The 27104-nt window shown below is 36.6% G+C and overlaps 1 protein-coding gene and 1 long non-coding RNA gene across 3 annotated transcripts; both read right to left on the bottom strand.

The window, feature by feature from the left end:
- Positions 1–12293: 12293 nt before the first annotated feature.
- LOC137734156 (zinc finger CCCH domain-containing protein 53) lies at positions 12294–17431 on the bottom strand. Of its 2 annotated transcripts, none has more exons than XM_068473461.2 (10): positions 16738–17431; positions 15142–16348; positions 14846–15028; positions 14546–14725; positions 14318–14409; positions 13952–14200; positions 13676–13865; positions 13378–13590; positions 13191–13283; positions 12294–13108 (listed from the first exon to the last, which is right to left on the bottom strand). In XM_068473461.2, exons 2-9 carry the CDS (start codon positions 16095–16097, stop codon positions 13205–13207), a joined length of 2142 nt encoding a protein of 713 aa, XP_068329562.2. In that variant the 5' UTR covers positions 16098–16348; positions 16738–17431; the 3' UTR covers positions 12294–13108; positions 13191–13204. The 2 variants fall into 2 exon arrangements, with proteins under 2 accessions (XP_068329562.2, XP_068329563.2); XM_068473462.2 differs by having other exon boundaries at positions 15142–16623; positions 16738–17204.
- A 6112-nt stretch (positions 17432–23543) lies between these two features.
- On the bottom strand, positions 23544–24859 carry LOC148695428 (uncharacterized). Its single transcript, XR_015964241.1, has 2 exons — positions 24503–24859; positions 23544–24413 (listed from the first exon to the last, which is right to left on the bottom strand). It is a non-coding gene; the product is annotated as an uncharacterized LOC148695428 (long non-coding RNA).
- Positions 24860–27104: the final 2245 nt, after the last annotated feature.

The following is a 27104-nucleotide window of genomic DNA, read 5'->3' as shown; positions in this document are numbered from 1 at the left end:
TACCTTACATCTTGCGGTTATCAGACATTTTTGTCACGCCCCGTTCCAAGAAAATTGAGAAATACCAATTTTCGAATGGACAAGGATTTTCTGCCCTTCACTTCCGGTGTCTTCCATGTGCCCTCCTATTTTGTATGGTCACGGTTAAGCCACGTCAATATTTTGTATTATTTTTTTCATAGAGATAATAAGATAAAAATGAATAGTAATATAAAATGTTGACATAATTTAACCGTAACCACACAAACAGGAAGGCACAAAAAGGGCACCGGGAGTGGATGGCAGACAATCCTTGTCCCTTTCGAATTAAGGCATGATTGCTTTATTTAAAATCATAATTGCAAAGCTCTTATTACACATTGAAATGTGTTGCACGGACTCCATACTCTCCACCAAATAATTTGATAAATTTTATTCAAAACTTACCATGTCTACGGATGAAATTAATTGATTGGCATGCTAATGTAATTGGGTGATGCTGTTTATAATGTATACTCAATTGAAATTCAAGCTAGCATGGAGTGTTTCTTTTTATTGGTGTAAGTGTATATTAAATGGCAAAAAAGATATAATGTATTAAGTGTTGCAATCCTATTGGATTAGGAATGTGATTGTGTAAATCCTAGTATATCTAGGAGTATCTTGCATATTCCCTTTAGTAGTTTAATTCTTATTAGAGTTGTAATCCTAATAGGGTAAGGATTTAACCTTCCCCACTACTATAAATAAAGGCACAATGAGGTGAAACAACACACACCTCAGAATTACATCTCTCTCTTCTCTCTCTCTGTTGCCGCCGGCCTCTCTCGCTGTTTTTACTTTATACAGTTCAGTTAAAGCATCAAAATAGAAGCAATTAGGGTTTTTAACCCTAGAATTCAAAGAAAACAAAACTGGGATTTATGCGGCACCGCCGCCGCACCACCGTGGTACCATCGCCACACCCAAGCGCTGGCCTACATCCCAGCCGCATGGAGACAACATTGGGACAATGTCGTATCGACACCTTAGATCAACCACAGTAGCCCTTTGGGCTTGCTGTCACTAAACCACAACCAAGCTTTGGCCTGGGTTGAATCACATGCACGAGCCCGAAACCCCGACCCACACCCTAGCATACCTGAAGCCAACTGGGCTTGTCTCTTGTCTCTTGTCTCTTGTCTCGGCCCCATCTGCTAGCAAGCCTTTGTGCTTGTTGGGCTTTGCCTTAGCCCCAACTTGTGAGCACCATAACCCAGCCCAGATGGATGGGCTTGTCCTTACAACCCAAAAATCAAATCCAGCTTTGATGGGCTTCACGCGTACCCACTTCCCAGGCCAGCCTGTGTCTGGCATGTGCACCCACATCCCAGGCCAGCCCATGTCTGGCCTTTGCTGCTCGGCCTATTCCAATTACACAATTCGTGGCCTATGACCATGTTTGGGCTGCAGCGTAGCCACCCAAGGCCCAATATGCCCTTTAGGTCTTTGCCCTACTCACGACACCCATACCCACTGGAATTGGGCTATGGACTTTTGAATCCAATGCTATCTTTTGACATCCTATATAATTTTAACCCGAATGTTATAATTAATTTTGCTTATACGTTTAACCCTTAATGGTTTCGATCTATTGAATTAATTAAAGTGACCAGCAGTCCATTAATCTAACAATTAATCCAAAATTATTGGCATGAAGCTCACTTTTTTAGAAATTAACGATTCAATAAATTATTTTGTTTCTTTGAACCGTTGACTATCTTTCACAGTCCCAAAGCACTCACGCTTGGGTTCCTGACGCAATCCACAAATCCACTACACTTTATTGTATATTGTATTCTGTGTTCTTGCAGGTACTCATATATATAAACTAAATGTTCATAGCTAAATCGAACTTGTAGCTTTGAATTTAGCACATTTGAAACCCTAAGTTTTCATTCAAAACTTACCACATGAAAGTCGTAGCTTTCATGCTTAAATTAAACCAATACATGTATATAGAACCCAAATGTTCTACGATATATGTCTACGGCTTTCCGTATGACTGACCATGTTTTGTTGTACCCTCCATTTAAAGACATGTCAAACTTGAACAAGCTCGATTTCACCACTTTGGAAATCTCTGGAAGAAACTACCTAAAGTGGGTTCAAGACGTGAAGCTCCATCTTACTACAAAAAGTCTTAGCTACTATTGAGGAACCTACCAACAATGAACCCATCAACGAAGCTCAAAATGCTACTCCTATGATCTTCAACTGCAGGCACATCCATGATGCACTGCAGACCGAGTAACTCATAGAGGAGGATCCACATACCCTCTAGCTTGCTATGGCCGATCGATTCGATCACCAGAAAGACACTTACTTGCCTAAAGTAAGACACAACTGGTAGCATTTACGCTTCCAAGACTTTAAGTCTGTGAATGAATACAACTCTGAAGTTTGTAGAACCCAATCACTACTTAAGATCTGTAACGATGACTTAACCGAACATGATCCTTTGGAGAATACCTATTCGACCTTCAATGCCACAATATTGTCCTACAGCAACAATATAAGGCACATAAGTTTACCAAATTTTTGGATTTGATATCTGTTTTACTTCTTGCTGAAAAGTAGAACCATCTTTTGATGAGAAATCATCAAGCTCGGCCCACTAGTTCGAACTCTACTCCTGAAGCGCATGCGACCAATTCTAGTAGCCATAACCAATAAAAATCCCATTGTGGCCGTGGAAAAGGGCGGTAGCCCCACCACGGGCCCAAGGTCAACAAAATAGAGGCTTATCCAATGGAGGAAATTTGACCCAGAAGCGACAACCCCTTGGCCCCAAGGCTCTAAACTTCAAGAACAAGGGAAAAGCTACCGTTCAATCGGCTTCCACTGAATTGGACATGTGTTATCGCTGTGGATCAAAGAATCATTGGTCACGCGTATGCCGAGCTACCCCCGAGGCTATTGCCAAGTATCATTCTCGTCGTGAGTCTAACTTTGCGCAAGTAGAACTTCCCGAAGATACTACTACAACTCTGGAGGTTTTAGATTTTTAGGAGGCATTCGTTCCTATGGAAGAATGAAGTTTTATTTTTCTAAGACATGTTAGGGAGTTTTACACCCCTAGTGGCCGAAACCCCCCCCTAAATTTATAGGTTTATGGTTTAATTTTTGGACAATTTTTCTAAGTATTTGGAATTATTTGTGTGGTTTTGGTTTGTTTTGAATTATCGATATTATTTCTCAAATTGATTAATTGAATGAATGGAATTATATTTATGATTTGACCGATTCAATTAATCTATTTCTAGGTATGACTAGTGGGGAAATTAGTTGTCTGGCTGATAATGCCACCACGTACACCATATTGTGTGAGAAACACTATTTTACTAACTTCGTACCTAAAAATGCACCTCTGAGAACCCTCTCAGGCCCATCCAACTTCATAGAAGGATATGGAAAGGCCCATATAATGTTGTCCAACAGTACTGAATTAACCATTAAAGAGACAATTTGTTTTCCACGTTTTGACAGAACATTGTTGAGTTTTAGAGATATTTGAGATAATCAATATCATGTTGAAACCACTAAAAAGAATGGTTATGAATTTCTTTGTATCACTTCTTACAAATATGACCAGAAGTGTATTCACGATAAGCTGGAACGTCTCCCGAGTGATTTATACATAACAACCATTTGATCAGTGGAGACCCACCATGTGGCCGACCCTATGGCCGACTTCCAGCCCACTTTACTGCTTTGGCATGACACTTGGATGAGATATTGACACGCGCTAACCCCGATATCCCCAAATATCAAGGTAGGCACGTGATGGCCGATGTCCGAGAGTGACGAAGCCATTTTAAATAAGCATGCAAAAAAAAAAAAAAAAAAGTAATTAGAACGATTATGCCAAAGCAAGAACGTGTTCAGAGCATACAACTACTAAAAATAGTATGGAAGAATTACTAGGAAAAGATACGAACAAGGGAATGATATCAATACTGAGGAGACTTAAGGATACCTATGTTGTAGAGTTCTGACGCCGAGATCATGTGCCTCAATCCTAACTCCTGAAGGGGTGCAAAAACAAAAGAGGTGAGTGAACCGTAATTTATAATAATACTAATAATAGGAAAACATTTTATTTTTGGACATAATAACCCCCTGTTTTGAAAACACATATATAACCCTAGCATGCCATGTAAAACATTCGTAAAACATGTAGATATTATGCATACTTCTCACTTTTCTCCTTAGTCTATAGGTTTTCCCCTACCTTGGGTTTTACCATAGCTAGGTTTTGTGAGTTTTACTACTCATGCACACTTTCTTTTAAATTTGAGAGTCACATTCACCCGTTGTGCCGACAACTTCATCAAATGTTCTACCTTATCTGCTCAAGATCTGATGCGATGTTTTGTTTGAGTATTTACACACTCAAGAGAGTGTTACAGTCCTATTAGATTAGGAATGTGATTGTGTAAATCCTAGTGTATCAGGAGTATCTTGTGTACTCCCTTTAATAGTTTAATTCCTATTAGAGTTGTAATATTAATAGGGTAATGATTTAATCTTCCCTACTACTATAAATAAAGGCACAATAGGGTGAAACATCACACACCTGATAATTATATCTCTCTCTTCTCTCTCTATTGCCGTCAACCTCTCTCATTCTCTGTCATTTATACAGTTCAGTCAAATAAGCCTACAACATTAATTTCTTTTTTCTTTTTCAAAAAAAAAAAAAAAAACTAAAGACAAAAACTAATCATGGTTAATGTTAACGAAGTCTGTGTTTGCATCTACTTGTTGGCAAACTCATGTCATGTGCTGCCATAAGTTTGACAGGGTGTTGAAAAATTAGTTATTTATTTTATTATTATTTATGGTTTTCTTGTGGGCCAATGATTAAGATTTCTTACCCTTCAAGGTTTAGGGTTTATTTTTATGTTTCACCATATATATATGAGAGTTTGTATTCATTTATTTTATATAAGTCTGACAAGATATATTTTTCGTTTTGTAGTTTTGTATTCATTTATTTTATATATATGAGAGTTTGTATTCATTTATTTTTCTTTTTTTTTCGTCAATAAAGAGATATTTGTAGTTTTGTCATGTGGTGCCGTTTGTTCGTTTGCGCAGTCTAATGTCCTAACTTATGAATTAGTTATTAGTCAATCTTAAATCTGGGCAGATGAGTTTATGAATTAGATCCCAATTTTCTTGTTATTTTACTGGTTTAGTACATGGAACTTGTTTGTTAATTTATTTGTACTTAATTTGATATCTCAAATATTTTCGATTTAACTAATATTTTACAAGGATGATTTATAAGGTCCAACTTGAAAAATATACGGTTCAGATAATTGAAATTCAATGTGATGTGGCCCCATAAATAATTAATCCTCATCAAAAGAACTTATTGGCTATTATATTTCTTTGTGTTCCGGGACTTTTAATGAGATTGCTAAGCGTGGTCGCGGCTTGTGAGTTTTTCTTTGTACATTTCTTTTATTTTTTACATCCTTCATACCTCATTTTTTTCTATGTATTTATTACTAACACGGAAAAGTGAAATAAAAAAATCGAAAACTAAAATAGCTATAAAATGAGCGTTCAAAGTGCTTCTAATGCATTTTAAAGAAAAAAATGGATGACAAATTCCTAATTTTGTTCAAATTAAAAGTTATTCACATAAAAAAAAATATTCCTACTAACACCACAAAAATGATAGAATTAAAAAGTACAACTGTTTTTCATGAGTATCATTTAACATGAATAAAATAAAGAATTTGTCATTTATTTCTACTTTAAAATACTTTTAATATAAAATAGTCAGATCCAAACTAATTTTTCTATAATTATACATACAAATTATCAGCGACCGGATAACATCCAAAAGGGTATAATTATGCAGGTATGCTGACACCGCCAAATCGGTGATCCTTGTTTCCATTTTGTCTTTGTTATCATTGTTAAGAGTTGAGTTCCCCCCTTAAGTATAAAATCCAGGCTACTTGCCTCATAATTTTGACAGAGAGGAAAAAGTATGCATCAAAACATAAGCTCCGCACGCACAATTTGACCACCCCTATTGTGTCATCAGTCTGTTATTCCAAGCGTACCTCTGATCTGTCGAGTGAGAGGCCTTTCCCCCGGGTCCGCCGAATCATTGTGGCCGATTTTCATCTTTGTTCGACTGATAGGTCTCACGATCAAGCAAGCTTATAACAACAACAGAAATTTTAGCTTGAACGTACTGTCGCACACCTCCGTTACTCTTTAGGACGCATCTGCTCCAAATAAACTACCCACCTCGCAGGCATCCTTAAGCAAGAGAGTGACCTTTCCGAATTGGCGTTGTGTGTCACCATGTCCCACTTATCCTAAACATTCAATCAAGGTTGTCATTGCAAAGCTATAGTACATGCATATACGCGCGCGCGCGCGCACATATATATATATATATTAGGATCAAAGGACACATATTTATAGATACATTTTAATATACTTTTTTGTGGTTCTCATTTTATAACATTTTTTTAAAGATCTAAACCATCAAATATTTCTATTTTAATTTATAGATCATCCTTGTCAAAAATTAGATAAATTCAAAATCATTAAGAATCTTTTGTAGTGAAAAATTAGACGAATACAGTTTTAAAAAGAAACACCAAGATGACTATTATTTAATCCAAGAATCATATAATTTTGCAATTGATTAATTTTTGGTAGAAATAATTTTTGAAGAAAGACGTAAAAATAGACGATCAGATTGCTTCGTATAATACAAAGTGAGCCCTAAGAATGTGTCAAAAAAATGTGTCCCCACTCTTTATACAAGACAGATTAGCACATGGAGCCTTGAACCTTCCCTCTTTAATCGTAAGCTTATTTTTTTAGCAACCGTGAAACTCAAATTTAATTTCATTTTCATCCGTGAAATAAAAATATCACCATCTTACACTCCCTAAAACAAGATTTTCATCCCAAATTGTCTAGATCTTGTTAAGTTGCTTATGTGGTAGACATGTTGGACCCTTCACACAATGATATGACGCCACTTGGATTTACATATTAAATGAAAGTTTAAAGGTTTTTAAATACTAAATTCATAAAGAAATTGAATAGAAAAACAGAAAAATATTGTATAAAAATCAGAAAAGATAACAAAAATATGGAAATGGAGAGAATGAGAAGAGGAAGAGACGGGGGTCGGCGCGGGTTGACTTCGGCGACCATTTGTCGGCGACATAGGATTGCGTCGGCAAAGGTTTTGTGATAAAGTGGTAAAAAGTGGTGAAATTTATGTTTCGGAAGAAAAAGTGAGATTAAGTTTGAGTTTTACATAGCATACTAAAAAATAAGCTTTGATTTTATATGTGCACCAAGAAACTTGTGTATCTTTATATTATGAGCTACTAGGGTTCCATGGATCTCGTCGGGAGACGTGCTTTGAGTTTGGATGGTTGTTGGAGTGCATTTAACAATATTTAGTAGAATTACAAGAGCGCTCATTGCGGCAGGCTTGCCCACCTCATTTTTCATTCGTCTTTTTGGTTCTTTGATTCTACTTCTCGGTGGCGCCGGCTTTGTGGTAGTGGAGTGGCTGTTAATTTGGGTGGAGCCGGCTGCTTTTCTGTTCCAAATCTAGTGTTTTATGTTTTGGAGTTGTTATGGCCCCTCTTATTGAGCTTGTTTCCCTGTCTTTGAACTTTCCTAATCCTTCAATATTGTAATAAAAAAATTAAAATGAAAAAGCCAAAAGAGAATACCTTGGATCCTCTTCCGGCATAATCATGTTCGTTTAGACGTGGTACATGCATGACAGAATGATAGAGCAGAGCAAACACAGCTTTTCTTTTTTACTTGCTGCATTTTCTCATTCGACATTATTAATTTTCATACAATCATATCCCAAACTTTACACCCAATTCTGGGCCAATATTCCCCTTTTATCCTCTAGGAAATCATACCACCTAGGCACCTACTCTTTTTTTTTCTTTTTACACAATTTTTATCCTTATCATTATTTTTTTGAGAAATTATTCAAAAATAACGGACATGATTAAACAAAAAGGTATACAAAAACAAAAAGTACAGTTATTTTGACAAGCTGTTGTCTTATTTATGACTTAGGCAATCGTTACTTTAATATGCGATTCATATTTTCTTTTATTGAATTACATTCGTACTTGGAAAACATCAAAACTGTTTGATAAAGACATTACGCAAAATTGCACGCGTATAGAGATACATAAACCAAGTGCAACTAATCAAAAAATCTTATAAGGAAACAGTCTTGTTCTTTGTGTTAATAGCACACTCAAAAATTTCTGTGTAACTTTGACACTGTCGCATCAGTGGCAACGATGAAAATTGTCGGAGGAAGGGACAAAACATGGAAGGGTAGAAGCTTCGGCCTTATTTTTGGCGCGCTTCATAAAAAACACATCCGATTGCGAAAACTTATCAAACACTTTCACAATCGCCCATTTCTTCTCATTTGAAGTACAATTCAATCAATGCATAACCACAAACGTATTCAATGCAACCTTGTCATGTATCTTCATTAACCCATGTATTATTTTCTCATATATGATGCCTTAACCTCACACACACCTTTAGAACAGTGGGAATGGAAAATTATCAGGCTTATCATCATTGCTTCTTGACTTAGATATCATGTTATGGAAGAGATACAAGGTATCTTCTCATCGATTCTCTCTACAGTAGCTCCTAAGCATGACATTCAAGATAGAGACAGTTAAGTGCGGTGTTGCATCAAACACCTTGTAGGCATGACCGAGTGACTTATATAATTTATAAGTATGCCTTCGGCTCAATTCCCTCACTCAACATTGCGTTAAAATACCTCTTGGCCATTATATATCGGCTGTGACGCATAATGGCCTTAAATAGAGCCTCATAGGACTTGAAACTTCTCCGCACACCCAATTCCTTCGTACTATCAAACAACTTAACAGACTCTTGACAATAACAACTTCCTTAAAGACGTTGTTCGAATTTTTTTTTTTAATCCCAGTACGAAAATAACATTGTTTTGACCTGGGTATTTAAAAAAATACAAAACGCAGAAGAAGTAGCAAAGTATATAACACAAAAGCAATGAAGTAGCGCAACAGATTTCAACGACAATTCAAAGGATCTGAAGGACGAACTCCTTACTCTCAATAGTGATTTGTGGCAATCGAAGGGGTGGGCATCCCTCCTTGTCCCCATGTAGCCTCGCTCGTGTATCTCATGGTAGTATCAATTCATTCAGATAACACATGTATTTATTTATATAGAATATACATTAAATTTAACAATGAAATAATCATATCGTCAAAATATATTATAACACGATGATTACTATTGCTATATGCTGACACCGCATTGTAGTGTGACAATCAACAAATGTCTTGCCCCGTTTCAATCTTTTTAGTGCGCTACCGCATAAGGTAACCTCATTTTGGCATTACATGCCAAAGTGAACCATTCATCACCTGAAGTCATGCGCATAATGGCCTAACTTAGTATTCTAGTTACACAAGTAATCACATTTCTTCAACTTAATAATCATGTCATGCCTCATGATGAAATTGAGATTCCACCATAAAACCAATTGGCAATATGGGGAGTAGCCCAATACCATATAAGCACATAGCAAACTTTGTCCCTCACCGATGTAGAACAGCTCTGAACACACCCCCCGCACGTGTGGCGGATTTTCAAGCCTACACGTGGACAACAACTGGGCAATGTGGAGTGCGTGTGGTCGTTTGGCTTCACACGAGGACAACCCGCTCTGATACTATGATAAAATTGAAGTTCCACCATTAAACCAATTGGCAATATGGAGAGCAGCCCAAGACCATATAAGCACATAGCAAACCTTGTCCCTCACCGATATGAGACAACTCTCAACACCTCATAATTTAAGTTCATTAGCATAGTATGTAGTATACCCGTGTCATGTAAGATCATCTTCAATAATTTTTTTTTTAACCCGTGTCATGTAAGATCATCTCCAGCCAATATCTATAAGCCAATTTTAGCCCAAATTCATACAAAACCCGAATCAAGCCAAATGCCCAAAGAATATGCTCAACAGAATTATGGTTACATTTAGCCGCTTCATCTAGCAAACCAGCATCGATGGAGAGACTTATGGCTCGTTTGAAAAGTGATTTTATATGATTGAAAGCGATTTTAGATTTCAATCATTTAAAAACACTTTTAAACGAGCTCCTCAGCCATGCATGACTGGAGATGAAAAAATGTAACTCTATTCTTTAAAATATTAATTTTGAAAGACTAAAACATAATTAAAGCAAAAATGTTATTTTTACCATTTATTTGTACAATTACTTGTACCATCTCTCTGTAGAGATGAAACACATATGCGTTTGACAACTTTACTTCTATTATAAAAAATAAATAAAAAATAGTATAAGTAATTGTATAAGTAGATGGTAATTATATTACTACTCTAATTAAAGATTACGTACGTTTAGCTCTCCATAACATTAATTATCCTTCAACACGAAATAAGACATTTTTACCCCTTTTCGCTCCCGTCACTTTCATCTATTTAATTTACCAGAGTTAAAACAACGAACCGAAAACGTCATAGTCAAAAGGGCTCAAAGACATCAACGACTTGTGAATTGCCGAGCCCTTCATTCCAAAACCCTAATCATAAATTCCCAAGAAACCAGTTGGGAAACAGCGCAAGGATAGGTCTTACACGGTAAAATAGTAATTTTGCAGTTACCGAAACATTTTGCCTACCTATTTTTCAAACAAAGTTAAGAAGATCAAAATTTTAAAGTAAATTTACGAACTAAGTATGTATCACTTATAAAAAAAAATAAATACATTAATCAACACCGAACTAAAATTATCCATGTTTCTCACCAACCATATCCATGTTAGGATCTTTTTCATTAAAATCACCGAATCAAGTAATCGGGACCTTCTAAATTTTATCTAATGGTCCATTTGTTTTAATTCCTTAAAAATTGTAATAATTTTGTATCGTTTGATGAAATTTAAAAAATTCGAATAATTTAATCTAATTATCTTGATATAAGAGATTACGAGAGAATATCTTTCCATTTTATCCATCTAACTTAGATTTCTTTTACTGGTCAAGTAGGTTAGCTACAAACTCCGAGCCAAAGGGTAAATAATATATCTTGCAGTTACTGCCAATTTTGTCACGCATTCACAAAATAGGGCTACGGAGCCCAAAAGATTCCAGTATCCGTGCACTTTGTCATACGTGTGGGCATCACATCTACTTTTAGATCTCTGCATGTCCTCTCTCTCTCTCTCTCTCCCCCCACCCCCCTTGTCAATAAAAAGTGAGAGAAAGTAGAGAGAGAAAGCTTAGAGAGAGATAGTGGCATGGCATAGATCGCTCACATGGGTGGGGTAGTTGGTGTGTAGGGACCCAACCCCCAATCTGGCATTATATAAATGAGTAGGACCCGCTTGCAGCGTCAGCAATCCCATGTGACACCGTGCACTGCGGTCCCCACTCAGCTTTAGTCTCTAGGACCCCATGTATCCCGCCAATTACAAAACAAGAAGAAAATAGAAAAGGCTTTTCACAAACGGACAAAATAACAAAATAAACTTAGAACTCGTTTAAAAAGGACATGGGTCTATTGGTTTTAATTCATCAAAGTGATCATTAAATTTGATTCAACTACAAATAAAAATCAATTTAAAAATTTATAATAACTTTAATCATTAGATCAAAGGTCCGGATAATGAAACTTGTTGGATTAGGACCAATGAATCCGAAAAGACTCCATGTCTGTTTAAAAATGCCTTTAAAAAAATTGGGAGTATTTTTAATGAAAATGTTTTTAAAATTAACTTTTGATAAAATATAAAACCAATTACTTTTGGTAAGAATATTTTTAAAATCAATTTTTAATAAAAACGGAAGTAAGCTTTTGAGAAAACACTTAAAAACATGATTCAAAAAACATAAAACCGATTTCCTAAGAATATTTTCTCTGAAAACACATTCAATTATTTTAATAGCATTTAAAAACGAACCCTAAAATAACTAAAAAGTGCAACAACTTACATGCGACTGATTCACTGTCTCATAACATGCAATCTAATAATCTTATGTCACATGAAGAGGAACTTAGACACGCATGAGATTAAACCGGAAGACCACATGACAATAGACATGCAAGAGATTAAACCGGAATACCACATGACAATAAATACGTTTCTTGTAAGTCGTTAATGCATACAAGGGCAATGAGGGTATAGAAAAGAGTAAATAGTATCAACTTGACTTGTTTCATTTCTGATATTGTTCCTAAACTTTTCTTACTGTTTGATAACAACTACAAGCAGCAGGAACACATGATTGATAGTGGTACAAAAAAAATTTCCCAATATCTAGCTGGAGCTCATCTGACAGTAATTCATCCTTCTTCCTGAGCTTTCCCTTCATATCAGTGAATCAGCCTTGTAGTTACAAACATACAAATTTACTTTTTACCTCTTTCTTTCCTCAGCTTAGCTTCTTCTGGGTTCTTCTGCTTCTGCTGTACAAAGATTTTGATTACACTTGAAAAAAGACTAACAGTAACGTCTAACACTAAACCTTTGGGCAATTGTTTCACTTGGAAGGTTGAAAATTAAAATTACAGTGCCAAAAGTAACAACAAACTAACATATTTTTCTTTTCTGTTTTTTTTCCTTTTTTTTTTTTTTATTTTTATTTTTTTACCGTGTCTCCTTTTCTTTTAACCTGTGGTGCTTTGATTTCTTCCGACTTGATAAAGCTAGTGCAGAAAATGGGGGGAGTAGATGTGACCGAAAATAGTACAAACAACAAACAAAAGAAAGGAAAGGTTAATGGGGATGGGACGGGGACCCGCTTCCTTCCTTTCACTGCCCTTTTTACGTATGCATTTTTGTATGGTAGTAAGTAGTATTGTTGGGTATTTGGATGGTGGTACTGCTGCTGCTGGCGGTGATGGTGGTGGTGGCGGTGGCGGTGGCGGTGGCGAGATTTGATATCATTTGATTCTCTACAGATTGTCGGGGGTGGCTTTTGTTTGGTTATACTTGAAACATGTTGACCCTCCTGCAAAAAAAGACAAATTAATCATATAGATTAAATGTTTATCTAAACAAAATCTAATCTTAGGTTTGAAAGTAACTTTTACCTAATTAAGCTTGATTAGGAAGTTCCAACCGGGCATTTTGGCCCCGCTCCTGTGCCGGCGTACATCCCTATGGCTCCGTGGCCGGAGTTCAACCTGAAATGTAATCAAACCTTGCAAGTTACATATATAATTCACTTCGCACCGTGATGAAATGAAAAAAAATTGAGAGTAGGACATTAGAATTTACCGTGGAATTTGGCAGTTGAAAGACTTGAAGGATGCCACGTCCAGGGTGGAAGACGCTGGAAGAAGGGAATTTGCCACGTTAATATTAGCGGTTGCAGCTGGGGCATCCGAACCATTGGCCTCGCTAGTCCCATTGGGGAAGGCGGACAATGTGTACTCTCCAGCGGGCTTTGTTGGAGATGCGAAAGGACTATCGGGAAGATTGTGCTCCAAGCTGCAGGAACTCAATTGTATAAGCTTCTACACATTGTCCTTGCAAATTTGAAATATGGGTAAACTTGATGCATAACCCGGCTTACCCTTCGAGCAAGTCACCAATCTCATCATGGGGGGTCTCCTTGCCACTACTATTGCCACTTCGGCTACCACTGCCATTTTCGTCATTGTTGGCAATTAAACCTTCACCTAGAACAGCGGCAGCTGCTTCCTTAAGCAGCTGATCGGCATCCACTGCTGGAGTCATGTGTGGCATCAGAGAAGAACAGTTATCTGCAATCAAGAACAAATAAACATTACCTACTGCATTGAACCATGACGTGGTTTTGTGATCAGGGTATGAGTGACAAAACAAGTACCGTGGGGAACTTCTTGGCCGCTGTGAACCGAAGGATGCATCAGGTTTTGATTGAACATGTTGGGAGACTGGGTAGGGGAGTGAATCGGACTGCTGGCAGAAAGCGCACAGTGGTGATGCTTCTTGACATCAAGTAGCTGCAGGCCCATCAGTCTTCGACTTTGAATTTCAAGTGCTTGCTGCAACTCAGCTTGCTCCTCCAGCTTCCTCCTCCACAGCATATCTTGAGGATTGTAAAACATCCGCGGTCCTAAAATAAAAAAACAAAAATAAATAATTAAGCATGTGACAGAAATGGAATGCATATCGTCAATGCGTGAAAATTAATAAATATTACCATGTAAATATTTTTGTTTAATTAGCTAACCTAGTTGGAGATCATAAGGGTCTCTAGCATCCAGCCCAGTAGGTGTACCACAGGGGGACAAATCTCCCCTTTCCCCTTGTTGCTGTTGTTTCCTGGAAGATTAATAACATGCAAAGCAGCATTATTAGCTTGTTATTCACTAAAATATAATTTAATTAAGGTATTGATATAATAATTAGTGGAAAAATTAAAACAAGATCAATTGAGAAAGTGAGAGAGTTCGTGTACTTTTCATGAACTTTGCCCTTCTCCTTGTAAGGCTTGACAAGCACTCTTGCATCACAAACAAAATGAGGGTTCCCTTTGGCCAAGATGAGCTTCACCGTCTCCGGGTAAATGAATGTAACGAATCCAAACATCCTCTTCTGCTGGTACGGGATTCGCACGTCTTGAACCGGCCCGTACATGCTTCATTATTTTCCGATCATGGACAACAGAAACAAAGGTCAGCAAAACGAAAACAGCCCGTGACCTTCAAACTGACACTAAAACGGAACAAATAAAAAAAACAAAAGAGAAGAAATTAACCTGAAATAGTTTGAGACATCTTCCTCTCTGAAAGTGCTATCGGCCGGGAAAGTCAGGTATATCTGCCTTGAAGCTGGGTTCACAATCCCCGCCCCGCCATTCATCGAAAAATCAGATCTTTCGAGGCGGGATCGGCTGAATTTGTGCATATCATCACCCATCATCAAGGCAGCTGCTGCAGCCCTACATGTACAATCAACAGAAACGATCAACTTAAATGTAACGCAAATGATTAAATATAAGAGCTTTCCTTTGATTAATTTCTAAAAATGATATAACTTCTTTAAATCATGTACCTTTGGGCGTCAGTTTGTTGCTGCTGAAGAAGGAAGTTCATGCACTTCGAGGAGTACGGGAAGGAGTTGGCTGACGCCGCCATGAGCTGAGAAGCAGCAGCAAGTCTCTGCTGCTGAGCGGTTTTAGATCTAAGAAGTGCTTCGTGGTCCGTCATCTCAAGCTTGCTCGGCGACCCAACAACCACCTGTCCACCGCCGTCGACGACGGCGTCTCCGAGCCCGCCGCCGTGCAAGAATCTGCAGCTGGCTCCGTTCTTGCAGTAGCCTCTGGCGAAATACAAGCAGGGTTTCCACCCAAACCCTGAGTTGGGGTCCTCCAAGCTCACGTCGCTGACTGAGCAACTTCGTCGGTGGAGCGGCCCACCACCACCCCAATTAGCAGAGCCGTGGAAGGAGGGAAAAAGGTTCGGATCAGAAGCGGTGGTGGGACTCGGACTGGAAGACAAGTCGGACTGAGGGTAGAAAAAATCAGGCGACTTGGGTCCCACCATTGGTGGTGGACAGCCGTCGTTAAGGAAGGAGAGCTGCTCTTGGAGCTGAAACTCATCCATCACATCAGTTGGAACTCCTCCATAAAAGCTGTTTATTTCTTCTTGGTTTCTGAGCTCGGAGAGAGCAGCCCAGGAAGCGGAGGAAGAAGGGTTTGGGATAGTGAGAGAGAGCCTCGAGGCGGAAGAGCAAGAGTTCTGCCTGGAGATAGCGATGGGGTTTGTGAAGGGGGAAGGAGAAGGAGGGGTGGAAGGAGTAGGAGAGTTCGATGATAAGGGCACTCCCAGCTCCTTCCTTGCCTTGAGAATGACAGAGTGGAGAAAAGCTTCAGGCCCAAAAGCAAGCCTTATCATTTCCTTCTCCCCATGGTCTTGTATCAGAAGTAGACCCATGATTTTTGAAGCATTTTCTGGGTCCAAATTTTGGATCCTTGAGAACACAATTCTTGTAGCTTCGTAGGAATCCATGGCGGATAGAGAAGTTGAGTTGATGTGTGTGTTGGAACTGGAACTGGAACTGGTACTTCACTCGCACCACCAACCCTAAAAAATTTATGTGTTTCTTGGGAGGAACAAGTGAAAATTTCAATTTCTTTTTCTTTTTCCCAACCCTTTTACCTACCAACTTGTTTTTGTGATGAGTAGGAGGAAGAGTACAAGAGAGAGAGAGAGAGAGAGAGAGTAGTGTTCTCTTTCTGTTTCTTTCTATCTTAATATTCCTGCAAAACCCAAGAAAAAATAAATAAATAAACAAAGGTAGAGAGAAAAGGAAAAAAAAATTATGATAAAAAAAGTTGGAGTGTTAAAAGTAGTATTCTCGTGTGGTTTGATTGATTAAAAGGAAGCAACTAGTAGCTGAAGCCGAAGAGAGAGAGAGAGAGAGAGCGAGAGAGACTTTATTTCTCCAAAAAGCAATTGAAGAGGAGGAAAGTTGGGAGGACTCCTTAAGCATAAAGTAATAGCAACAAAACTGAAAAGTTTGAACTCAACTGAACTGAAATAAAATCCCCAACCAAATAATCAGTCACTGAAATAATCAATTTTTTTTCGAAGTTTTTGTTGCCAAATTGAAGCTGAAACCAAAATCTGTGACTAAAGTAACGCTTACCCACGAAAGATGAAAGGAGTAGGAGTGTTGCTGTTCTGGTTTCTGTGCGTCTTCCTGCAGCTCAACTACTTGAAACATATTATTTGCTATAAATTGTATAAAATCCCAATCTTAGAGCTATGGAAAATCCGAGTCAAACTTTTACCACAAAAGCAAACCACCGCCTTTTCTTTCTAGCTTTTAGGCCCTCTTTTGCCGCAGCAGAAGAACCATCAATTGCTTCACTGCTGCTGCTGCCACTGTTTCTGCTGCTGCACTGCTGGGTTTTTGGGTTCTGAGCTTCTCTCTCCTCCTCGCATCTCTCTCTGTTGGGTCTCTCTCTGAAGTTTTATAGAGGACGAGGACCGAGTGATGAGAGAAAGTGAGTGAGTGAGTGTGTTGAGTGTCCGAGTCGGGTGTTTTGAGTGGGATCCAGATCTGTGTGCTTGCTTCAAATACTGCACGTATTCTTGCCCCTAACCTCTGACACTCTCTAAATTTCTCTGTAATTGTGTTTTTATTTCCCAACTCGAAAACAACCTGGTTTGACTCCACGCAGCTTGTGTGGGGAGGTCAGCACACGCGCCAATGGTGATCTTAAGGGACTCATCGAGGACCATGGTTGATTGCAGAGTGGTTTGCACGCTCTTGGGGTTTGGTTTGTGGACGGATTCTGTGTTTCCGTGAGTGAGTCAATGCCTCCATCTGTATTAATAAGATGAGTGATCCGCAAATGGGATTTTTCTGGGTATTATTGTTTGGAATTAGGTTAAAATAATTAAAAGCAATTTTAGATTACTAAAAGCGTTTGTTATATGTTTAAATGAAAAAATTAAGTGCTTCTGGTTTGAAATAAACTCGCTTAATTAAAAATAATTTAAAATAACTTAAAATATTTTTAAATTGTTAAAAGTACTTTTGACTTTATTTGGCAGAACAAATTAATATTTTTGAGTTAAAAAAGATATTTGAAGTGCATTCTAGAAAAAGCTGTGTTATTTGCTTCTTAAGAAGTACTTGCATTTTTATTAAAATTTTCAATATGTTTCTAATAAAAATACTTTTATTATAAATAAATTTAAACGAGTATTTGTTAAAGAAATAATCTTAAACAATCTCCTTAAGTGAGTTTGTAGAGAAATATATTTTTAATAAAAACGTTTCCAAACGAGTCAAAGTATAAAAATTTGCCTTACAATGTTTTTAAATTTTCTCTCATCTTCATCCACATAATTAGGGGTCACTGGAGGTCATGTCTCACTCTCTTGAAAATAATTGATATTATGATGATGGTTTTTGAGGGGAAAAGATAGATCTCATTTCAAACAAAACAATCCAAAACGTATAAGAAGATGATTGGGCATGCCTAAGAAAAAGGCTTCTGAAAAAACCTCTCACAGTTAAAACCACTTAAAAAAATTATCAAGAAAAGAAAAAGAGGTCAAGCATGCCAACATTAACAAAAAATATACAAAAAGGGAGGATGGGTGGTTTATTTTTTGAGATTTTTTTTTTTTTTTATGTTGAGTGATAACTACAAATGGTATGGGGATTTGTATATGATAGGGAAGCATGGTTCATGCCCTTGCTTTTTTTGAATAAGATGCCCCACAAACAAATAAATGATGACTGAATCCCTATCTCCTCTTCTTTTCTCACTCTCCAAGCACCCAACTCATATCACATTATAATTTTAAGAGGCAATGAGCCCCAATCACTTTTCTCCCCCACCTTTTTATGTTCATTACTCAGTTATATGCACAAAGAAAGATACAGGAGGGAGTACAAAATTGTTGCCTCTTGGTGGTGAGTAACAAAAGTAGTTGGGACTTGAAAAGTATAGCTTTTCATTAGAGAGAGAGAGAGAGAGAGAGATAGAGGGAGAGGGAACCATGGAGAGCTTCCACATGGGGTGTATGGCCAATCTCATAATTCTACTTTCAAGCAAATGTTCATGTTATGTGGTATGCACTATGTACCCTATTTTTATTCACATGTGTGAGATTCTCAGTTTGTACCATACATTTCAAAAAATTTAGATAACAGGATTAGTCCAGTGTCGAGGATATGGTGATGGATATGAATCAGCTAGATATTCAGAGTTCAAAACTCTCATTTTTAACAAACAAAATTGACAAATTATGTCGTCAAATCGTCAAATAGATTTGTTTGGTTTACTGGCCGTAACAATCACTTATACATGCTAATTTGTGAAACGATTACTTTTCAATACTCAATTCATGTATCGTCAATGGTTGATTGATATGTTGTATGTATTTGATTTTGACCAGTCCAACAATTGAGATTTACAAATTGACCATTTCAGTCGATTTTTCAAATTATTAACACAATTATTCATGTAATTAGTATGAGACTTACAGTTTGATGACATAGTAAATAAGTAAACTATTTAAGCAAATGATTACTAGTGAGGAAGGTTAAGTGATATTTAAGAATTAAAATAAGTTTAGAATTCAATTTTACGACAATGTAACCGAAAAACATTATTAGACAATCGAACAAGAGATTCCTAACATAGATTCATTACCAATACCAAAAATGATGATAATCCTCTTACATGGAGTACTTTATGCTCCACGATCTTGGCTTCTTTAATTTCGTAATTAATTGAAACATTAATCAAACCATTGAACCAAAATGAAAACAAAACAATTGCATGTTTTGAGCTATGTAATCACAACATTCTTTGCTAGTCAATTCCGCGCGTGACATCTTGAAGCTTATAACAAGCGCGTGGGAATAAATCCACTTTGTTTCCTTTTTTGGTCGAAAATTTTCACTTTGTTTCTCTAATCTAATGTATGATTGGCCATTGGGTCATGAATATATTTTTTAAATAAAAAATTAGGGATGGGTACGAGCAAGGTCAGATCCAAATTTGAAAGAATTGGATCGGATCAGTTTGGAAATGAAATGCAGTTGGTTGTTATATTTTCAAAAATGGAAATAGACCTAACCCGTCCCGTTTGTTGTAACGTTTCCATGGGTCCATGTCCTTGTGCAACCTGAAAAACCTGATGTGGAGAATTGTATGAAGGCAGCGTTGAGTAATGCTTGAGTTTATGTTCTATTTCCTCACTCTACAAATTCCTACTAAAACCAAAATGCAGAAAAACCTAAATCAGAGAAAGAACAAAAACAAAAAAAAAACTCAAATCAAACCCAAAGCAAACCCAGTATCAACGGAGACCTCGATTGACGAAGATGGTGGTGAGGTGGTGGGTGGGAGGTACCTCGTAGTGTTGAGGTGGTGGGTGAGAGGGACCTCAATTGACATAGATAGAGATGGAGATAGAGAGTCGAGAGAGGGACGGGGGAGAGACACAGACTGAGAGAGAGAAGAAAATGTAATATCTATATGATACATGCGGAAAATCACAAATCAATGATAGAAACTGTTCGTTAAATTAATAAATTTACTTAATCCCAATACTATTAATTTCTAAGGATTTAATTGTACAAATATATATGTTCCATCCTTAATTTGCTCTAGGACTTGCTCTTTAGAGCTAGAGTTTTCAAAATTGAAGTAGTAAATGATTAATTTTAATGTCATTTTTTTTAAATTTTATTTTTGCTAGGTTTGTCTGTCACATCCCGGCTCGGGACGGATCACTTCCCGGGCCCGCTCCACCACCGTAGCACGATATCCACCCCCTTAGGGGCCCGACGTCCTCGTCGGCACATTTCCGGCCAGGGTTAGGCTCTGATACCAATTTGTCACATCCCAGCCCGGGGCGGATCACTTCCCGGGCCCGCTCCACCACCGTAGCACGATATTATTCGCTTTGGGCTTACCATTCCCTCACGGTTTTGTTTTTGGGAACTCACGAGCAACTTCCCGATGGATCACCCATCCTGGGAATGCTCTAGCCCCCTTCTCGCTTAACTTCGGAGTTCCTACGGAACCCGAAGCCAGTGAGCTCCCAAAAGGCCTCGTGCTAAGTAGGGATTGGGAATATACATTTAAGGATCACTCCCCTGGGCGATGTGGGATGTCACATTGTCCTTGGTGGGAATTGGAAAAATAAATTAAAATGCCATTAAATCAGTATCATATGAAAAGCAAGATCCTCTCCAAAGCTTAGGAGACTGAGTCTCTTGAGCAAATTCATTAGAATGTTGAAATTTGATCAAACTGCTACAAATAGTAAATCCTTCTAAAAATTATAATAATTATAACTGTTGAAATATGAGTTTGCGCAGAAAGCTGATCCTTCTAAACTTAGGAGAGGATTTTGATCCGAAAAGGATGGTTTCCTCCTATTATGTAATGGTACTACACAATGTTGGATTCTTGAATCGTGATATCCAAAAAGTTACTTAAAGTATTGTGTTCATATCAATTCACATCATAGCTTCCTGTGCATGACATGATAGATAGTTAATAGATATGGGATTAGTTGGGCTTTGATTTTTTTTAAATAATTACCACATAAATGTAAAGATTATTGCACCATTACATATTTCTTTCACTGCAAAAAAATGGTTTGAGAATAATATTAGGGAATTAATTTTCACTCTTTCTCACTTTACACACAAATATAGTTTCGTAATGGTTACATTGAACAATTAAAGTAAAATTATGATCAAAATTAAAATAGAATGTGCACAAAATAAAAGGAATGTGTTAAGAATTACTACTCTAATCTTAGCCTAAAAGATAGCGTTATTTGTGGTTCGTACGTGATTCGTAACAGTTCTTTTGATCAATAGAAGAGAAATTTCGATTTGACATCTCTTCCAACTTTTCTAAAAGAATCCTGCAGGATTGTTTCATTTATTTTTAAGCACTCTTAAGGATACGAGAATAATACTACTGCTTGTTTTAATTATATCGTAACATTTTTAATTATTCCCAAAAACAAATAACATTGTTACTATAAAGTTTAAATACGTGTACTTTCTTTCAAAATAAGGGAAGATTGATCAATAAGCTCTTATGCTAACGAAATAGCAAAAGTATAAAATTTAAAACATACAAGAACACTCAAGCGCTAACTAATTAGTAGCATTCAACAGAAAAACTAATTAGTAACTTAATACGTGCTAATTACTCATTGGGGTCCATTATTGAAAACTATCTCTACAAAGATTCACTGAAATTAATCTTAACTCTTTAGTTATTAATTGAAATCAAAAGTCGTTCAATTTTTCTATTTAATTGTACAGATATGGCTCAACATGGTTAAATCATTCGAACTCAAATATATGATGGAGGGACTATGAAGAACATCAAATTGCAGATACCAACCTTCGGACCCAAACCCTACAAGGATCATGCTTGTGCACATTCCATTAGGTTAGGAGGAATGTCGGTCAGTATTACGGTCTAGTAGTATTTCTCTTCACTTGTGAGTGAGCTTTTTGGTTCAATTTTCATCAAAGATGAATTTAAACCACATTATTACTAGTCTATTGTGAGATTAAATTCATCTCCTCCTTCTTATTATAGATAATATTGTTTATTAAAAAAAATGATATGATGGAGGGATGTTACCTTAGGTGTTCTAGGCGACAAAATACGTTTGGAAATGTACATGCATTGAAACTTTTGCTTTTGAGAATTATGCAAGGAAATCTAGTCTTAATTAACACGCACAGTATAACATGGTACAAGTAAATTGACATATATGCAATACGATATTGTTTGCCACTTGTTAATGCCTTATTACTTTAGGCCGTAACAAGAAATATCAGTAATTCCAACACGCATGATGCATGAAATGTAATTGGAACTCGTAAGGAGTCACATTGACCGAAAGTGGTAGATTGACCTTGTAATTAAGAATTTTCTTTCTGATCAGATTCTAAGTTTAAACTCTTCACTTTTTCTTAGTGTGGAATATTATTTTACTAAAAAAATGATTTGCAATGACCATGAACCAACAAAAATAAAGTTTTTATTTATAATATTATTAAAACAGTAGTAATTAGTGTTATAAGCCATTCGAAGCTCCTTTATTCTTTCTCAATGTAGGGTTCATTAGAACATCTCCAATTCTACTCTTACTTCAAACTCTAAAATTTGATTTTAAAATGGTATATCCCCATAATATTCCAACTCTAAAAGTTTCCTATCTCAACCATACTCTATATTTGAAACTCTAAAATAAAATATTTCTTAATACTCTATACTTTTTGACACATCCCTACCCAGATATTTAGGTGGATACTTAAACCCGAGGCATGCTGGCCAATATTTGGAAGGTGACGAAATCATATTATGATAACCTTTGGGTAAAAGTGTGAATAAATTAAAATCGAAACCTAAAACTAATTTACGAGAATGTGCAGTGCAGATGTATCCATATTACATAAATGTAACGTTAGAGCATAGATAAGAGTGTAGTTATAGAAGAATATTCTCATCCTAACTAGGATGAATATTCTCATAAATACAAGAAATTAAATTCTCACATTTACTGGGTAAATACAAATATTCATATGTACAGTAAACTGCAACATCTCAACTATATAAAATAGCATGCTCATCACAATAGTATAGACACAAGTCCATTCAAAAAGTAACTACATGGAACAAGTTGGGTGTTTACGCTCAAGTACTACGTACACATGAAGCTGGTGCTAAGCGCATCACATATGAGTCTTAATTGCCTAATGCAAACCAATACATGCTAACACCTGCAATAGATCCATAATGAGCATAATTGTGCGATGTGAACATACACTTTAGCCGATCCTAGCTCGAACTAGTACTATAGACACCGATATAAGCATGCACGATAAGCAAATAAAAATATACGTGTGATCATGCCAAAATAATTTCATACACATCAACACCCTCAAATAATACTTATAATCATAAGTAAAAGCATGATATGATGTAAAAACACATTATCCAAGCAGTTATGGAAACTACAAAATATATATATATATATATATATATATATATGCTTGAAAACAAAGCTCACTCACTAATATGTAATCAGGTCGTAGCCGCCTTATTTTGCTTGCCCTCTAAACTCTTCGGGCTAAGTTTTTCTTATATGGGAAATTATTACATACTCATAGTTAAATTACCCAAAGTTTGTAAATAGTAAGGAAAGACTTGAAAAATTATGTCTTTTGCTTGCTCAAAATGGAGTTAAAAGTGTTAAAAACAGGGCTCACGCGCCGCCACACGCCGCCGGGAACCGCCACACTTCAGCTATGCATGATCACGCGCTTGCATACCAAGACCGGAAGGAATATTGATTTAAGGTTAATGGAAAAAGTAACGGTTGCCTGACTTCGCCCAATTGACAGAATATATATTTCTTCATCTTCTCTGGTGAGCCGGTCAACTGCGTTTCGTCAGCTGCCTGTGTCGCCGGAAACTGGGAAATTTGCCGAAAATTTTCCAGACAGGATAAGCTTGAAGTATTCAACCAATGACTACGAAATTCACAACCTAGGCCAATTTGAGGGTGTAGAATCCAAGCATCACCATGGTTTGGCCAAAAAATGGCAAGCCTTTAAATAGGCTAGGAAAGTTTCGGCCCGAATTTGGAAATCTCGAAACTGCAACGGGTTGCTCGAAACTGAGCCTAGGGACATTGAAGAGTTGTTTGGTGGTCACGATCTTGTCTAAACTTGACGAGATAAAGTCAGAAAACCCATGTCGTTTCTCTACAAAACTTACTAGAACTGCAGTAGGTTTCCTCCTCTGCGATCTGTGTCCACAACTCACCATTTCGACAACTAATCACAAGATTTAATCTACTAAATGAGGTGCAACGATTTAAGAGGATTAGAAGCTTACCTTTGCTGGGAAAACGATGAAAAGCTCGTCGGGAAGTTTGGCCTTGTCGAAGCCTTGCTTGTACATTTGGGTTCAGATTATCATGAATCCAAACCCATGGCTGGGTTCGACGTGACCAGGTGAGTGAAAATGTGGAGTTTTGAGCGTCAATCTGTCTGAGATGACGTCGTTTATTTGAGTTGCGGCGAGAAGAGGGAGGCCGATATGAGAGAGAGAAAGATGAGATGGTGGAGAGAGATGTGTAGGTGGGAAGATTTCCCAAATTGTGATATTTCTTTAAATAGAAATATCTCACATAAAAGACAATGAGATATTTCTAAAACAGAAAACAGATATTCTCTAAAACAGACCCACCGTTTGTTTCCGCTGGAGCGTTCATAATGAGGAGTACTACAAGATGATAAGAAAGAAGATAAAATATAAAGTGAGCTCAAAGGATTTCACTTAGCTCAAAAGGAGCATTTTCGTCATTTTACAGCTTTAGGAAGAAAAATACAACAAATTATAAAAATATCGTCACACTTTTCCAACAAAAAAAAAATTATATACTTAAAACACTTTTCCAACGAAAGAAAAAATATATACTTAAATGTAAATTTACTATACACATGACTCATCTTAAAATTTATCTTATACTAACTTCATATACTTAACTATTAAAGTTCAAAATTTGTATTATAAAGTCAAGATTAGACTTGAATTAAAGATCTCAATGAAATATTTGTAATGGTATAAACTTTTTGATAAAAAAAATTAAAATCAAATTTGTGATATGATAATAGTTATAATGTGAAAGAGATATGAAAGGAAATAAAAAAAAAAAAGTACCATAGCAAAAATGAGTAGTATAGGCATTATAAGAAAAAATTACATCTACTCCATATATGAAGTATGATGGTGTCTACTCCATATATGAAGTAGAATAATTGATAATCCAAAAAAAATTAACATTTTTGGAATTGCGTTTAAGAGTAGGGTTGGAGGAAATTTATGCATCGAACTAAGGTTTTGGAGCAGAGTTGGAGATGCCTTTAGAGGAGCATGGTTATTAGTACTATCTTATATAAAAAGACCCAAAAAATAAATGTGTTTTATTGATTATGTGAAAAGTTTGCATGTATGTGAAGCTATGTCTTCCTTATACATATGTTTATTCGAATATGCAAACAATAAGTCGTTGAATTTTTGGAATTTTTTACTAAATAAGGAAAAAAAAACATATTTACTTTCCATTGCTCCGTGTATTGCCACACACCAAATTATGATGGAAATTTCGCTGACTAGTATAATAACTCAGAAAATGTAAATCGGAAAACTGATTTTTTTTTTTTTTAAACCTCAACAGTATGAGAGAGATTTTATTGATAATCAAAAAAAAAAAAAAAGTTACACCTAATTAAGGGGACCAAAAACTGAGATAAATTTATATGCCAAGATACACATTAATTTGAGAAGCGGAAGCCAAGCAAGCCAACATAATCTAAAAACAAAGCAGCATGAGCAGCCGGCAAAGGGAAACCATGTCATACCAAAGTTGGAGAAGACAAACCCATGTTAGCAAAAAATGGTCCGCAACAACATTTCCCTATTGATATATGTGAGAGGCGTAGAAAGTCATTTCTCAAATGTTATCCAAATAAATAGACCGTTGCGTACGAAGAGGCCAAGGAAGATCAAAATCAGTCAATCGAAGAGCGAAAATAACACTTAAAGAGTCATTTTCCAACCAGTAACAAGTGACAACCATATAATTTGAAGATTATTGTATACACAAAGAAACAAAGTAACTAAAATAAATTATTCTAAAGCGTTGAGATAATAATATTCCCATATACAAACTTCCGGGGTGTCTTTGTCACACTAAAAGCCACATTCTAACAGCAATAAGAAATACATACTGCTTCAATCAAAATTGTTCGGAATAATTCAACTCATCATGAATAAGCTCAAAGACCTTAAAATACAACTACTTAACAAACGACTTGAAAACATTATCTTTGGACTTCACAATCAGCCTGTTATTAATGAACTTAATTGGTGTCTTGGGGTATAATTCAGTTTAAATATTTTACTAAATTATGATCACCAACTCCTGCTTATGTATTTATCCATTTTTCTAAACCCTTTAATTTCCACAGCTAGCCTCCTAAATTACGAATACCATTAATTATACATACATAATGTTGTATCAGTTGGTAGCCTCCCGATTAGTAAGTGGGGCATCGATTTTCTTCAAAAAAGAGATGAGTAATTTAGGAAATATTCTCTTACAAAAATTTAGGAAAATGTTAATGGAAATTTAATTGAAAACATGGTTTTATAGTACAAATGAAGATACTGCATTATATCTTTAACCAATCCACATATCACATTTCCAAAGTAGCCAAACACGTCCTTAATCGCATGGTTACTATTTGTCTCCCACCAATTGGGCATGACATACACTCACAGTTTCAAGGCTTTAAAAGGTAATGAGAATAGTTCACGAACGCTCCTCAGTTCTCACGTGAACCATCGTCAGCTTTCACTATTTGCCAAATTTGGTTCCCAATAAAGTTCCTTTTTTGAGGGTTCCAAAACCACATGCCTTATTTCTCTCACG

This window comes from Pyrus communis, chromosome 7 (assembly GCF_041283825.1).
Source record: "Pyrus communis isolate YQ-2024b chromosome 7, ASM4128382v1, whole genome shotgun sequence".
NCBI classification, from domain to species: domain Eukaryota; kingdom Viridiplantae; phylum Streptophyta; class Magnoliopsida; order Rosales; family Rosaceae; genus Pyrus; species Pyrus communis.
The sequence above is the reverse complement of the archived record's forward strand: the minus strand, read 5'-3'. Positions and strand labels throughout refer to the sequence as shown.